Source organism: Neopelma chrysocephalum, unplaced genomic scaffold, assembly GCF_003984885.1.
Source record: "Neopelma chrysocephalum unplaced genomic scaffold, ASM398488v2 Primary Assembly neopelma1_59, whole genome shotgun sequence".
NCBI lineage: Eukaryota > Metazoa > Chordata > Aves > Passeriformes > Pipridae > Neopelma > Neopelma chrysocephalum.
In genome coordinates this window covers 1796506-1814052 of record NW_020897714.1, presented here as the reverse complement: position 1 = coordinate 1814052, position 17547 = coordinate 1796506, and the positions used below count along the sequence as shown (strand labels likewise).

Sequence of the window (17547 nt, the reverse complement as noted above, 5' to 3'; positions counted from 1 at the left end):
CTGAATCAAAACACGACCCAAAATCAAAATGTGAACTTTTGCGCCCCTGGACGGTTTTGGGTTTGGTTTGTTGTTTGCTTTTTTTTTTTAACCCTCTGGTAAGAAAAACGAGAAAAACTCATCAGGGATTGATCAAGAGAGGACAACACTGAGGGCTGCGCCGCCCGCCGCGGCGCTGGACGGGAGTCGCGTCCCGCGCAGGTGAGAGCTTTTGGCGGGGCGGGAAGGAGGGAGGGGACAAAGAGAGGGATGTCTCCCCTCTCCCCGGCCCTGGGGCGGGCCGGGGGGACCTGAGTGGATGGGGCCCGCGTCAGTCAGGGGCAGGGCGAGGCCGGCGGCGGGGGTTGGCGGCCCCCGCCCGGTGTGGGGCTGCAGTTGTGGAGGAGCGGCGGCACCATGCGGGCGGCCGCCGGGGTAGGGCGGGGAGGCACCTGCTCCCTGTGAGGGCAGGCGGGAGGGCTCCCTCCGCGGGATTGTCGCAGCGGCAGCAGAGCCGAGATAGCGACAAGCCCGCGGAGAGAGGCTCATCCAGCGCTGTTCGGTTCATCTCTTTCTTTCTAGGACGTGGTGGGCATCCTCTGCTTGATTTCTGTGGCGACCGCGCTGGATTTCAAGTACCACCACGCCGAGGAGCTGGAGAAGTACCTGAAGGGGGTTCACGCCGAGTACCCCTCCCTCACCCACTTGCACAGCATCGGACGATCGGTGGAAGGTAAGGCGGGGGGAGTGGAGAGGGGAGAGAAGGCTTTTTGTTTTAATTAAATTGGGACAAGTGAGGGTAAAGGTGGCTGCGATAGCGTTTCGTGGGCGCTTGCTGGCGGCGGGGCTGCTCTAACAAATCTCTGTGAAGTTTCCTCTTCCTCTTCCTTAAGCGTGAATAACACACTGGCTGAAGAGTCATACGTGTCAGCGGGGTAAAAGTTCTCCCAACACCTATATGTCTTTGAGAATTGGAAACCTCCTAAGTGGCAATTTCAGAAAGAGGGCTGTCTTTAAGGAGTTTAAAATGTGTGGGACCTATTTGCCAAGTGCCTGTTCTACGTGGGACTGCAATAACACTGTGTTTTGTAACTTGTGGTTTTGTTAAAAATACCTTCTTTTTTTGTTTGTTTGTTTGTTTTTTAAGTTTATCCATTACTCCAGTAAATCTGGACTGACTAGAGAAAGGATTTCAAATTCCATATTGATACAAGGTTCTGTGCTTTAGATGAAGAATGGGACTTCAGTCTCAAACCCTACAGGAAAATGTACTGAAATCAATAATCACCTTTCTGGCCTTATATAGATATTTGATTTTATCTCTCTATGATTGGTACTTTCTTACCATAAATTTATTGGGGGGGGAAGAATTTACTATTTTTTTAAAAGATATTAGAAAGATTAGTGTTTTGTTAGCAAATAAAAAACACTTTAGTAGATTCCAGTTCAGGAAACTAAGTTACTTTGATAAGAGGTATAAAACTAGATAGAGAATTCCTTCTCTAGAAACATCATCTGTTCCTCTAATCCCATTTCATACCACTGGAAGGAGACAGTTGTAGCTTCTATTATCAAATCTGTGCTTGAGTTTAAAAAAAAAAAATCTATATTCTGTTTGGTAGATAATCATGATGAATGCTAGTATTTCCTTTTCATGCTTCCTTCTTTGTTTTACCATGTATATCAAAGTAGACAAGGAATGTAAAGTTATTTAAACTGTGTTGTTATTGGTTTCATCAAAGGCAGAATTAGATTGGATTGTGTTATTCATGCACACAAGAGAAGGCTAGTTCCTGTAAGTACAGTTCCCTCCAGTACAAACTACCAATTATCCACATCCTCATTTTCCTACCTTAAGGGAACTTAGCTAACATTGTGATTATAGGACTAGATCCCGACTTTTCTGCCAGGAACTTTGCTGGCTTATCTTCATGCAGGTAGGAAAAAAACTTTCATCCAACCTGAGAGATTGAAACTCTGGCTTTTACATATCTAGATACATTAAAGTTGATAACATGAAGTGTTCAACTTGTCTTTGTTCCATCAGGATGGAAAGTGGAAATTCATCATCTCTTGCTTTTGATTGAGCAATGCACTGAAACATCATTCAGATTTTGATATATTGCCTTCTGCTTTGCCAAACTTAGTGAGAGGAGAATTGTGTGGGCTTTCCTTGTTCTGCCAACTACATGTCATGATTCATTAAAAAAGTGATCACTTATGCTTTTTGCATATCCTGTGTGCCTGCAGTGTTTTCCTGAATGGAATAGGTGGGCAGTGGAAAATTTTTCAGTGCCGTGTAAAGCAGAATGGTAGTAAAAAATGTTCAGTGCTTCTCTATTCTTTTATCTCCTTGTAAATGTTAAGAGATTTCTACCTGTGTTAAGAAATGTGCCTTCAGAGTCCTCTGGAATGTGGCAGAGGATGGTATTGAATTAGAGTCTAATTTTCCTTTTTTTTTTTGTACTAAAAGAAATAAAGTTTTATGACAACAGTGGTTATTTAATTTTGGTGAAAATGAAGTTTCTCTTTTGGTCAATGGGCTGAAGTTCTATTCCTCTTTTCTCGGTTAAGCTGACACAAACAAGACTGTATGTGCATGCACTTACTTTACTAGTGCTGTCTCTCTGCCAATTAGCATTAAATCATAATAGCAAAATGTACTTATTTAAATTAATTTCCACTTCTCGTTATCAGTAGCATAAAACTGAGATCAATGCAATGTAGTAAATTGACATTCCTGATACAGAACTTCTTGATGATGAATACAAAATCCCATGGATCGAAGTAGTGACTATAAAGCCAACATACATAAGTTTACTGTTATCATAAATGGCTACTGTTCCCATATTATTTATTAATCTAAGGTTTACTACAATTTTATCTAACAATCTAGTATTTTATTCTACCATCTAGATTTGGATTATGAAGAATGTTTTACTACAATTGGTGTGAATAGACACAGAGCTCTGCCAGGGTATAGAGTCTTCTTGCAGAATCCTATAGTTTAGGTCTGGGGCCCATTTAGTCTGAGTTCCTGTTCAAAGCAAGGCCAATTTGAAAGTTAGATTATGATGCTCAGGGCCCTCTCCACTCAAGTTCTGAATATCTGCAAAGGTGGAGATTCTAAAGGGTCTCTGAGTACCTGATCCAGTGCTCAACTACCTTTGTTGTGCAGATGTTTTCCTTCTTCTGATTAGAGTTTCCCTTGCTGTGAGTAATGTTAGCTGTCCTTTTGCTGTGTGCCTCTAAAGGTTTGTCTCTGTCTCTCTATAATGTCCCTTTATTTATTGGAAGATTGTAGTTGTATCCAGGCTAAACAAACTGACCTGCCCCAGCCTCTCCTCAGACGCAGTATGATCATCTCAGTGGCACTCTGCTGGACTTCCTCTGATGTGGTGTTGTCTCTCTTGTGTCCAGGAACTCATAGCAGGGCATGGTACTCCAGATGTAGCTTTAATAATACTGAGTGGAGGGGAATAGTAATTTCTCTCAAGATACTGGTTTCAGTTCTTGCTGATGCACTCACTCCAACACACAGGTGTATTTTTCTGCTGCGAGAACACATTAATGACTCACATTTATCTTGTCCACCTGGACATTGCTCCCACATCCTGCAGCCTCTAGGCTGTACGGCTGCCACCTAGCCAGTCTGCAGCCTGTACAAACATGGGGTTATTTTTTTGGGTTCATGATCCAAATATGGGATTCTTTCGTTCCAGGTGCAGGATTTTGCATTTACCTTTGTCAGACTTGATGAGCTTTCTTTTGAGAAATTCCTACAATTTGCCAAGGCCCCTCTGAATGGTAGCCCTGGCCCTCCTGAAGATATTAAACAGTATCAGCTACAGTATTGACCGTTGAGGAATGTTGCTAATGATTTGCTGTCTCTTGAACCACCAGCTGCTCAGTTCAGCCAGCTTGTGACCTTACTGTAGTCTACTCCTTTATTCCGTATGTTCCTGTCTTGTTTTCGAAGGTACTGTGAGGGTGAGTAGGCACTGGAACAAGCTGCTCAGGGAAGTCGTGAGGTCTCCATCCTTGGAGATACTCAGAAGCTGTCTAGACACAGTCCTGGGCAGTCCTGGGTGTAGCAGGCCCTGCTTAAGCAGGGGGGTTGGACCAGGTGACCTCTAGAGGTCCAATCCAACTGACCCTGTGATGCTGTTGAAAGCCTTGCTAAGGTCAAAGAGATAGGGTGCTTTCCTCTTTCCCACTAAGCCAATCATTTCTGCATAAAACCTAAGCAGCCAAGTATGATTTGTCATTGATAAATTTAAGGTGAAATTTACAAAGGGTTTTATTTGATGTATGTAGACAGCAATGTACGCAGCAAAATCGGTACCAAGATCCTCAATGGAACACAAACTAAAAGAAGCCCAATCTGTTTTGTGGTGGTTTGCATTGCCATATGGAAATTCCCCTCTGACAGATTACTGGGAAGAATGTGTTTGAGATTGGCAATGGCCTGTTCAGTCTCCAGGTTTACACATTTGGAAGCTATGATGTTTAATTATGCATCTTCTGTGCTAAGCTATTATCCTTAATTATGCATCTTCTCTGCTAAGCTATTATCATTAAACAAGGGGGGGAAGGAGTTTAAAAAGATGTAGCCCATTGACAGAACCGAGTGTTATGTTTTTGATCAAATTTAGTGAGCATCCTCAAATCCCTCAAGATTTGTAGGTGATCTACATGTTTGTGAGAGACTTGATATGGTCTTAGTGGCCAGTAGGCAGAGATGTGTGATGGCCCAGAAAATATCTTAATTCTTTTATATTGTTTCAGGTGTGTTGTTGAATAAACTCATAAAAGATCTTTGGCAGGAGTTCTGTTTTCTAATATGTCCAATCTCAGAACGGTATGTGCTCTGTATAATAATAGAGGAAGCTGCAGAGCTACATTAATCTGGAGAATGTGACCTGGTGTAATCATGTTAACCTGTCCTGCCTAATGCCACTCCAGTGAAAAACAGACTGACTCTTCAGCAAGCAAATCTTAGAGTCCATTAGCAAAAAGAAAATATTTGGTGTATGCATGTGATCTGTGGCTTTTCATTGTTCAAGATACAGTGCTGTTGTTATCCTTTGAAAAGAAAATGAAGGTGATGGGAAGCAGACTTAAGGATTCTAACAAACCTGATGACCTTCTTAGAAGGACAAAGACAAGCAAATCTTGAAAGAGCCAAGTGACTTTCATAGCAGATCCACACTCTTTAAAATCTCTTTTCAAATACTCTCTGGATTCAGATAAAGTGATGGCATGCCCATTATAGGTTGGTTTAGATCTAGATTTTCTGGAGGCCAGTCTGCGTTTTTGAAATTCCAGTCAACTTGGAACAATTGTAAACATCCTTAGGCCAGATTCTCCTCACTGAGCAAAAAGTTGTGTGTGGTTAAAGAACCTCTGTCTTTACCTAGTGAAGATTCAAAGTTGATTTCATAGACTGACATCTCTGGCAGATTCCATCACTGGAGAGTCCAAAACTAAAACAAACTGACCAGATTTAATTCTGATTCCACTAGAAATATCTTGCAAAAAACTGTCCTGAAAGCTTATTTAGGTGAGAACTATGTGGTTTAGTCATCCTATTCTGATGCTTAGTATTCAATTGCTCTCTCTATTGCCCTTGGCCTGGCATGTTCCATCCATTAATCTTAAGTACTTTGCTAACTTTGATTTTTTTATTTTCTTTATTTTGTGAATTAGTGAATATCGCTTATTAGCATTCTGCTACCCCTGCTCTACAAGCGGAGAGGCTGAAGTATGCAGGGCATGTGTGTATGGTTGGTGTGGGTTTTAAAGTTCCTGGAGGACTTGCCCATGGCTAAGTGCACAGATGTACTCTATGTACTACAGGGAAGGTGTTCTCAGCAGAGCTCTCAGCAGGCCAGATTTCCCAGTGACTCCAAAGAGGTGCCTTTGGAACTCATTATGTCTCCTTCTTGCCTGCATTCATGGGTTTTCCTCTGTGGAAAACAGAAGGGAATGGCGCATGCCCAGGTTTCAATCTGATAAGCAGCTGTGACTTCAGCAAAAGGGCATGCTAGGGATTAGGACTCAGGTAGTGCTGGAGGAATCATGTGCCTGGTAATGCAGTTAATAGAGAACCTAGGGAATTAACCTGTCCATGACATCATTCTGCACAAACATCAATGGAACGTGTCCCCAGGATGTGCCAGGGACCAGTTTAAATCTCCTGACTCTTCTGATACAGCATGATTGATACCTTTAGGGGTTTATGGGTGGCTGTTGAACAGGGGAGTGCTAACTTCAGATTCATTACCCTCCGGGGAAAATATTTAATAATAGAAGACCAGGTATTGTATTTGTCTCATATATATATATTAATAGTCTGGGTATGTAGTGGAAAAATTATGTCTACCTGGGAAAAATTAGGAACTTATTTTACTTGTTGTGACACAATATGGAAGAAGCCTGGGTTACTACCATCAATAGTAAAGTGCATAGTAAATTTTATTGAATTTAAATTAAAGACACTTATATTCTGGATGTTTTCAAAATACTAGAAAACAAGTTTTATTGCTGGAGAAAACAAAGCTGAAATACGTATCCATAAAATGTTTGTATTCTACTGGAATTATTATCAGGTTAGTTTCAGGGATTCTGACACTCTACAAAATAGAATGAGAAGGTTATATACATGCCAGTGTAGTTTGAGGTAAGTTTCTCAGTGTTACCTGTGATTAAATGTTTGTACAAACTAAATGCTAGTACCAGTGTTTTTTAAAAGAATGAAATCAAATGTGATAGAGAGGATTCTTTTTGTCTGGAAAATAAACAAGTTGTTTAGAGGAAAATTCACAGGGAATGTGATGTCTTTAAAAACAATATTACAGTTATCTTTTTCCATAGTTACGTGATGTGAGGTATATTTGTGTAGAAGTGTTACCTTCTTTTTGTTCTATTTGACTGCTGCAGATGGCTTTCCTCCTGTCTCCAATCCTTGATAATGTCTACTCTTCCCTTGCCGCCTCATCCCCCACCCCACAAATTTCCTTAGTACTGTGAATTAGGCTCATCATGCAAGCATGGCATGTATAGGTAATATAAGGTTTGAGGCTTTTCAATGCTCATTTTTAGAAACAAGAATGAACGAGACATTTTCCATTCCAAAGGCCTTGTGCAAATCATACTAAAGTCACTTGGCTCCAGTCCAGAGTTTCATGTAAAAATCATCTAAAACTTACCATGGTAGTTAAACTTTTACCCATGCTTGCCTGTTCCTCTTCTGAAATTTTTTTCCTGTTATGTGCCACTTGCTCTTTTTGGTGTCTTTCCTCATAACCATTTTTGTTAGTCTTTGGCAGTACTTGTGGCATATAAATGTATGTTAACAAGATTCTAGGTAGGTTTACATGTTCGTTTTATTATTGAAAAGGTTTGGCTTCATGGATAGGCTTGATCTTAACAGCCTCGTAAACTCTATATGCAGCATATTATGTGAGTCACTGTGATGGGAAGGGGAAAAAAAAAGAGGAGGAGTTCTGGCTCCTTCAGGGTTTGTCTAGTCAAAGCTAAATCATGACTTTAAAACCAAAAAGTATTAGCCTGGATTTTTAAAAGTTTTCAGCTCTCAACTGAGCTTTGCTCTAAATTCTGTGCTTAAATAGAACTCACCGTTACTATATTAGCTTCAAATTCTAAGCCTATTTGTCCTAACTGAAGCTAAAAGTTCTTTAAAAGGTAAAATATTGTTTAATATATCATCTGACTGCATCCTCTAGCTCTTTGACTCAAGTAATGTGACACAAGTAGTTTGTGTGCAATCAGTCCTCCAATAGCCAAATACCAGTATTTTGTCTGATGATAACTAGATTAACATTGCTTTCCTGTCAGTATGGCAATGCTTTTCACACAAATCATTTATAAAAAATATGTAGTTTGGTCAGCATCAGATGTTTAAAAGGTTGATAAGTTAAAATATTATTCTTGCAGGTGCAGTCACTGAGCACATTTGTATTCTCTTGCAGTGAAAGCAGAATAATTTGCTTAAGTCTTCTTTATGCTTGTTGTGAATTGATCAATCGTTTTTTTCTCGCCTTTTATATTCTCTGCTACTTAAATACACTTGCAGAAAACTTTGTGGGAAAATTTTGATTTTGATTGGTTGGGATTTTTTTAGTTTTGGTTTGGGGTTTTTTTTCCTGGGAAATGTAGCATGTCAGACATTTCTGTCCCAGCCTAAATAAATAAATAAAGTCAAACAACTGTGTGAAGGGAACCTATCCGAGCAACATAGATCAAACATTTCTCATATATAAACTGTTATCTAGTACTGAAATCTTTATGTTGTAACTTCAAAATGGAAAGATCTGATCTATGTAGAAATACTCCACTGTTTGTGTGAGCAGCATTTATTTAAAACCAGCCTTGTGAGAAAAAAATCTGTCCTCCTCCTTACTTTCTACCCCTTGCTTTGTTGTTATCTAGTTGCAGAATATATCTGTCAAGCTTTTCTTCAGAGATATAAAGGTCCCCTCAGCAAGGCTTTACAGCTTTCCATGTTTGTTTAGAAGTAGAGAGAATTGACAACTGGATATTGTAATTCACACCAGTAAAGTTAGCAATGCTCTGGAGTTTGTGTGACATAGAATCAGCAATTGCAGCTGGGGGATGCAGTTAGATTCTTGTCTGTTGCCATATCCTTTTCTGGTGTTGAGAAAGTAAGTATGTAAGAGATTTTGTGTTTGGGATGTTTGATTGCTTGTTTTTAAACCAGCTAAAACACACATCTTAGGATACTAACAATGATACACAGTGGATGTAAATTAATGTTTCCCCCCCCTCACTTCTTGTAGGATTCCGTGTTTTGGAGTATAGTGCATAAATTTTTAGCCATGTAAATGAAGTATGATCCTGATCACAAACTTACTTATAGAAATTAAACTCTTATCCTATGCCTCAGTTTGACCCAGCTGGTGAATGTCTACATTCTCCTTCTAGCTTGAGGAGAGCACAGTAACACATCACTCCTACCTCCCTTCAGAGGATGAGGCTTTTTAGTAGAATAGCGTTTCTAGTAGCTCTCTATTCACTTCCCACAAAAGGAGAAGAGCATCCCTTCTGAATGGCGTTTCTACCTAGGACCTCTGGCCTTAGATCCTTGGAGCTACAAGTGTTGCTTATTCTCAGGGCTACCCAATTAATGCTTTACTATGGTATGGCATATTGGGTTCAGCTAGTTCACATATGTACATGGAGACCTACTTATAATACATTAATTAGTTGATAGGCAAGATGTGCCTTCTTACCCTGAAGCGTTTGTTCATTAGACAGTTGTTCTGTGCATGATTTTGCATAAGAGAGAGATTTTTCTTTGAATGAAATCTGGATGTGCATGTGATTTCTGAATTTTCTGAAAGTTCTGCTTCCTGAAGTTTTTATTAATTGGAAGATTAGTTTTATGAACTGCAGAAGCAAATAATGCATAGGATTGGCTCTAGGTCTCTTTTCCTCCCAGCTGAGAGAATACCCTCCCTGTAAACTGTTCCAGTTCTGGCACAGTCACTTTTATAAGCTATGCAGTGGCTCAGATGTGAGAAAGAGGTTAGAGGATGCTTCTAAGCAGATGATTCTCCAGTTTGAGATCTAGGACTTACTTATTGTTATGGGAAAGGTCAGACCATGGCAGTTAGAGTTATTTAATTAAATGACTGTAGCTGCTATGTAGCATGCTGAGCTCACAGTGGATTTAGGACAGTTGAGTTACATTTCCTGTTTGTCCCTAGTCAATGTTTTCTGCATCAATGGGCCTTGCAGTTACCTGAGGCATTTAAACAGAGCTTGAGCAGATCTAAAAAAGTAACACTTATCCTAAAGCTAAAATAAAAGTTTACTATGTTCTCAGTAAGAAATATAGTCCTACTGTATCAGTTTGAAAGTCTAGTCTGATTCAGTATCCTTTTTTCCAAAGAACAGCTAGAGAAAATTCTAGGAATAAGGCAGGCACAGATGTCTTCCCTGGTATGAACTTCTAGCAACGTGCAACCTGGATGTTTCCATCAAAGCGTATTTCCTGATTGAGGTACCTAAAATAGGTCCAAGTACAAAACTTACTTTGATACACAACTGCATTAAGCTGATCTCAAAATCCCAAGAAGAAATAAACACCACCAGAACATGCTTGTTCAAGAGACTAAGGACTAACTTCCTCTATTTTTAGGTAATAACACTGCCTGAATTTTAGTTGTTGCCTTGTGTCTTTGTTACTTTTTCTAAAAGCCAGTCACTAATATTTCTACAGAGACATTTTGTTACCTGTTTTGAGAGAGAAACTGGAAGCAACTGGTCAAGCTAATGTAGTTTGTTAGTTAACTAAGACAGAAATAGATGATTGTGACAGGGACTGGATAATTTTTAAAAAGTTAGTCTGTCCTCTGTTTTTTCCCCCCTCCAGCAGGTTGAAAAAAATTAGTGGGGAAGGGAGGAAGCTACTCATTGTCTAAACGTGTAGGATTCTGCTTGTCAACGTTGAGATGCGCATTGTTTTGAGCTTCCTATTCGTGGGGCAAACATAAAAATCCTTGACAGATCCCAGATATTATGGGGTAGGCATAGCAAGTCTCTTAATGAGGCACTGCAATGCACTGAAACCCTCGAAGTGCTCTAGTAACTTCTCAACCACATATGAACAGTTGGTTTTCTGCTCCCTCTCTTGCCTTTACATGGCCGAAATAGTTTTGACCTCCTCTGCCTCTGGTGGCAAAAGGGTAGGCCAAACAAAACTCCTGAATGGGGATAAATTGCAATTGAAAACAACCAACCACTCTTCTTGTGCCTGGCTTGTGTTATAAGCAATCGCTTTATTCATGATGGTCCAATGGTACTACTGTGAATGGGTAAGACTTATTTGTTTTATGTATACAGTAGCTTTCCTGAAAATTACTAGATGCCTACCAGTTTCACAGCTGTCTCAGAAAATAAAGTACACATTTTTAGAACTAGGTTTAAAAACCCTGTGGTAATAGAAACAAGAGTGAAAAGGAAAAATAGTCTGTTTGGTTTCTGGGAGTAAATATGAAACCAGTTAGTGTAAACAGGGGGGAAAGCCTGTTCAGAGTAATTCTATGTGTCTATTCTGTGTGTCTGTGGTGTTCTCATATTCTTCATGAGCAATAATGAATAAGGTTAGTATATATTAATTTGAAAACAGTATTCCCTCTGCCTTGTTTTTGTTTAGCTTTTACAAATTTATTTTTATTTCTTCATTTTTGTTCAAATAATCTATAAGGTGCTATTGTAGAGACTATTCTCTGCATTAGCAATTTTTCATAGTTTTGTGTATAAAAATTTCATAATTTTGTGCTCAGCTTGATTATGAAAACTAGAAATGGTACAGTGATGAGTTACATGTACCTAGGACAGAAAGAGTTGCTGTTCTCATAAGATACAAGTCTTGTGAAAGTCCCCAAAGCAGCTATGGATGTCCTAATCAACAAAAGATTTGTAAACTTTTAGGAAGATAAGCAAGCATGTGAACCATGAACTCTTTTGACTCCCTTCCCTTCTCAAGTGCTTTGGATACAAATAAACAGTATCTGGTGTTTTTTAAAGAGTCTTTGGTTATTCCGACAGTTCTGCTTATAAGGGGCTGACTCTAAATTGGATTGGCTGGTATAATCTCTGGGAGTAGATAGGGGCTTATTGAACAGTGGGAAATTGTTACTTTTATTTATTTTTTGCCTTGGGAGAAAGAGCTTTAATAATACTTCTGGTCTCTTCCCACGTATTCCTTAAGCAGTGGCTGTGGTAGACCCACAGCCTAATGTTACCTTGAGTTCTTTTGGCTTTTTTCTGCTTATCTAAGCACCATGCTGAATATTGCCACATTTGCCTGGTTGACGTATGTGATGGATCTGTATCTTTTTAATCTTTTCAAATACCTTGAAAACTTTCTTATATTTAAAGTGTCCTAGCTCTTCTTGGGATATCAACTTTGTTCATTACTAATGTCAATGCTACTATAGGCCAAATCTTTAGATAATCCATTCTGTCTCAGTGGACCATGAAAACATGGCATAGTGAAATTGAGGATAAATGCTCAAAAGAATCTAATGTACTACAGTTGTTCATATAGATGTTTATCTGATCCCAGGTTCAAGTGTGTAGCTTATTTTGAGAAGGCTTTGCTCAAAAGTCTGGCTGGATTAAACTCACAAATAATGTACTAGTACCTCAAATTCTGTTAGAATCCGAATCAAGCCATGTGTGCTTTTGGGCAGTACCCTTGCAGAAAACAAGTTCCAAAATGGCTTTTGATTTTCTATCCTGAATTGGTGATGACAAATCGGCGTGCCTCAGGGCATGGATGCTGCTGGTGCTTGCTTAGCAAAAGGGAATTAATCCTGAAGTCCTCCATTAGCTGTGCTAGTGTTTTGCTGGAAGACAGTGTTGCCCTGCTGTTATCCTTGAGAAGCAAACACTTTGTCTTTCTGTTGAAGCTTGGAAGTACAGTATGAAGTTATACATGACAATTTAATGTTTCTATTTCCATTTTCTTGCCTATGTGTGTGCACATAGGAAGCAATTGTATGCTTACGTTACATGTTGGCAGTACTGAACTCTGCAGGGAACACAAGTACAGATCAGAAAAATTAAAAGGCAAATAATGGTTTGTGTTAGCAAGGGAAAAGATTTACTGTGAATGTGATTTAAAAGTTATAAGTGATAAAGCTGGGATTGATTTTTTTTTTTTTCCCCTCTTCCTGCAAGATAAGGAATTTTTGTTGTATTAATAAACATAGTTTGACTTAATCTCAGAAAATAGATGTCGGATGCAGCTGGGAAGATACTCTGATACAGTTCTGCAGCAAAAAGAAAACTGTAAAATGCCTTAGTATCTTGCATGGTAACAATTAACATAGATTTACACTAGTGTTACAGGTAGCAAGTGAGAATGGAGTATCACAACACACAGCAGAATGTGTTGCCAAATGCAGTTAGGGAAATGTTTTCAATATTAGTATGCATAGTTAAAGTGGATTAAAGAGTGTATGAGAGATTATGTGGGAATTGTGGTATATCTATAGAAGAATTTATCAAGGAGTGACTCTTATGCCATCCTATCTCCCCACGATATTTTTGCATAAGTAATGCAGATTCTAGTTATTTGCATTGTTTCTCCTGTCAAACCATAATTATGTAAAGGTTGCTTTTGCAGTGGAAGCTGTTGTAAAAATCAGCTGGTATGTTTTTATTTCACTGCTGTTACTTGGTGTTCTCATCATAGAATCTAGGCTGAAGCTCTTCTATTTATACTGGAATTGAGCATGATTGACACAAGCTATGCCTACAGCATAGCCACCACCCTCTCATCTTCTCATTGAAAAGAATCTTGTCTGTCTTATCCCCCTTCTTATTTCCAGTGCTTTGGTGGTGTACTTTGGGAGTCACAAACATTTTAAGAGTTTGTGTGAAGCGTAATAGATTAAGGCCCGATGGTGTGAGTTCTCAGGACTGCTGAAATATCAATAGCCAGTAACAATCTGAAGAATAATGACAAAACTTTTAAGTTCTTTGAACTTTTTATTTTACATCTCTATCTTCTTTTCGTACTTCTAAAGTGACCTTCCCTACACCTTAGGGTCCCGTCTTTCTGGATAGTATGCAGACCACCCTGATTTGGCCTGTAGAGTTTGTTGCCAAATGTGGCATAAGTAAGGGTAAAAATTAGTAAGTTTTAGGAAGAGGATGTGAAATAGAAAGCAAAGTAAATTGTTGTGCCTTGTAGGTAATCTCAAAAGTATGTTTTTTTGAGGTCGTTAGTTTGATTAGTTATAATGTCATGTTGTCTTTTTTTCATCATCTAGCTTTATGTACTTTTTGTAGGTAACACAGATGGATGCAGGTAGATTCATATCTGAGGCCTGGACCTAAACTCTAAACCCTCAATTTTCTAGCCAATGTCAGAGCAAGTATTGTGTGAGCTATGTTCAGAGCTATGTAGTTCAAGTAAGTATTCAGTGAGATCTAGAGCCAGAGTAAACTCTTTTTGATGCTGTTTCACACAGCCTTCTCCTGGACAAACTGACAAGATTCAGATTGGATAGGTGGCCTGTGAGATAGCTAGGAAACTGGTTAACAGACCAGAGTGATTGATGGTTTTTACTCAGGCAAGTAGCCTGTCACAAATGGTGACTCCCAGGGGTCATAGTGGACCCTACACTGTTTAATATCTTCATAAGTAATCTGGATGATGGAATTGACAGCGCTGTCAACATGCTTGCTGATGACACCAATCTGGGTGGCAAGGTGGACAATTCAGAAGGGTAAGCCATCTTGGAGAGACCTGGATAGGCTGGAAGGGTGGGCTATCAAGAACAGTATGAATATTAACAGTGACAAATTAAAAATCCTGCACCTGAGACAGAATACCAAAGCATGCAGTACAGGTGAGATCTGCGTGGCTGGGGAGCAGCCTTGCTGGAAGGGACCTGGGGGCCTGATGAACAACAAGCTGAACATGAGTCAGCAGTGTGCTCCTGCAGTGATGAAGGTAAATTGGATCCTGGGCTGCATCCACAGGGACATTACTAGCTAAGATGGAAATGTGATCATCCCACTCTGCTCAGTGCTTGTGAGGCTGCACTTGGAGTGCAGTGTCCAATTCTGGCCTCCACAATTCAAGAAAGATGTGGACGAACTGGAGAGGATCCAAAAGAGGACTACAAAAATGATCAAAGGGCTGGAGAATCTGCCCTGTGAGAAAGGATTGAAGGAGGCTCATCTTCCTGGAGAAAAGAATGCTTGGGGGGAACCTCATCATAGGATTCTAGTATTTCAAGGGTGGCTACAAAGAGGATGGAGCCTCTCTCTTCACAAGGAGCCACGTGGAAAAAAATAAGGGGCAACAGATACAAGTTGCATTGGAAGAGGTTTAATCTCAATATGAGAAAGAAATTTTTAGAGTGAGAACAATCGTTCACTGGAACAACTTCCCCAGAGATGAGGTAGAGTCCTTATCACTGGAGGTTTTAAAGGTGCAATTTAGCAGAGTGCTCGATTAATTTTATCTAGGTTCCCTTTCCCATGTAAGGTTGGACCAGATGATCTTTTGAGGTCCCTTCCAACCTTGGCTGTTCAATAATTGTTTCTACGACTAAATTGTTTTGTGATCTTGCATTCTAATGAGTGTCAATCTCTCTTCCCGTCCTCTCTGTCCTGGTCCTTTCGAGGCAGGACTGCCTCAACATGGATCATCATTACGGCAGTTCCTACCCATGAAGTGGCAAACACGTGGCCAATCCAGGAGGACTGTAATGAGATTATTGTTTTTTCTTGGTCAAATTGGTCCTCCCAGCAAACTTTTGAATCAGTAGCCTAGCCTGACCTGGTACTGACAGTGGGTTGGAGGCACTGCCCAGTCATTTCGCTTCATTTCCTACCCATGACTTTCTTTGAAATGACAAGTTTTTCGTAAATGAAGCTGTAAAGAACAAAGTGAAGAAAAGTAGAAATAAAATTCAGAACACAATCCAGACTCCAACATCTACACATTGATTTGATTTCTTTTTCACTAGATCTGGAGATCAGTGTCACTCCTCCATTTTAATTACCAGATTTTGTAGGTCTCTTTAGAATACTAATACTATGCTGTGAACTGTGGCAATGCTAGGAAATACTTTGAAAAGTTAAAAAGACTGCTCATTCTACTAGAAGCTGTGTTGTCTGGCTCTGTTCCAAAACAAGTCTTGTTACTTGTCCTGAGACACACAGTTAGAAACATACGTTTGTCTTGATTACTCAAAATATAGTTCACTAATTAGTTGATGTCAGTTCTAGTTTGGCAATTTGGCAGTGAGAAATGGGGGTTTTTTATATGTTCAGTTGATTCAGAGCATGAGAGGAAGCTTAGTTGTTCACCTCAGGTACAAATCCAGAGTTATCTAGGCTTTACTGATTAAAGGAAACCATCCATATGCTGAATCTTTTTATATACAGTTAATTACTGCCATATGGAAAGAAATCTTACATCATTCCTCATAGGTACACTATCCAGTACTGCAGGCTGAGCAGACCTAGGAATTTATTTTAATTGTTAGTGGGAGGTTTAATACCTCTTACAAACTGGAAATGCCAGGAAATAATTGGTATCTCAGTTCATGGGAGTGTTTATCATTTAGATGGCCCTCACACAAACTATAAACAGTCTAAATACTAATGCTGGAAAGACCAATTTACATCAGTACTTAATGTTAGTCTATACTTAGCTCTTCCTTGTGTTTCCCATGAGGGCAATTTCACAGTGAGAGCAGCAGGAATGAGCACTGCTCATGGCAAGCCATTAGAAGTACTTTTTTTAAAATTTGAAAACAGAATAAAATATTATTTGTAAAAAGTCTTAAATGATGGAAACATCTAGAGCATTTTACTTGTACTTGGACTCTTGTTGTTTGAGTGTATACATAGTTGTTGCTAGTACTGCTGTAGGGAAGTGGCTATAAAATATCACCTTGTTCTACATTAGTTCACGAGTTACTTCAAGAAGCCTGTAGCAGTGGATGAGGGTGTTGTCATTGCTGGTAGTTGGATTTGAAATAGCCTTTGTGATCTGCTTCCTTGCAAATAAAACCAGGGGCTAATCTTAATGTCTGGTTATTGGTGAGATAGGATGCTTCATGTTCTAGAGACTACATTGCTTGGCTGCTGTGATCAATTGGTTATTTTATATATTATGATAATAATTATGTACAGAAAGGTAATATAAATGTAGTAAATATATTGGTTAGTTTAGTGCAGGCTCAGGACATTAAATCATCTCGCCTTTTAAGTCACTGCTTTTTGCTTGTGCAGGGAATCGTCAAGGATTTGAGGAAAGTAATGCTTTTAATTTGCACTTGCTCTGAAAAGTCTTTTTACATGTAATTCACTAAACCTGTTGGCTCTGAGATATTTTGAAACCCTGTGTGCTTGGTACTCATGCTGATAATGGGCAGTTTCAGACCTGAATAAATTTACAATCTTATTGAAGGCATAGGTTTCCTCTGTAGGAAACCTTGTGTGTTACAATTTAGCTGTATCTATCTTTATCTGGGAGAGAACTGGGACCATCAGGTCTCCAATATAGGTCCTTTTTACATTAATCTGATAATTTCACTGCTGACTTTTAGATGTTGGATGTGCTCTTTGGCACTGCAGCTAGATCTGATGAACCCCTCACTAGGGAAGCTGCACGTTTAGGTTCGCAGGAGTCAACTCTAGGTTTGGGACGTGGCGAGAAGGCTGCAGTCTCAACTGAAAGCAGGTTTGGTTGGTGCAGCAGTCCACATGGCAACTGATACGCTGGAACCAAGGAAGGATGTCTGAAATTTCCTTCCAGTAGAGGGAATGGGAGCTGGGAGGAATGACTTAAAGGGCATATGGGCAAAGACTCATAGGAGCACTCTGGAAGGCCTTCCTTGGTAATTCTTTGCCTCAGGATACAACCATGGAGAGAATGACACATTGCAGAGATGGAAATTAAATTGAGATTGTTGTCCGTGCTTGATTTATAAATAACAGTAGCATATGTTTTTCACAACTAGATTGTTTTTGGTTCCAAAAATA

General features: G+C 39.5%; 1 protein-coding gene across 1 annotated transcript in view; it reads left to right on the top strand.

Annotated features, from left to right (window-relative positions):
• Positions 1-329: 329 nt before the first annotated feature.
• The window catches only part of CPM (carboxypeptidase M), a 32827-nt gene continuing 15609 nt past the window's right edge, over positions 330-17547 (top strand). Inside the window, exons 1-2 of the mRNA XM_027679678.1 lie at positions 330-414; positions 562-712. Of these exons, the coding sequence (XP_027535479.1) occupies positions 397-414; positions 562-712 (169 nt within the window). The 5' untranslated portion in view covers positions 330-396. The remainder of the gene's footprint in view (positions 415-561; positions 713-17547) is intronic.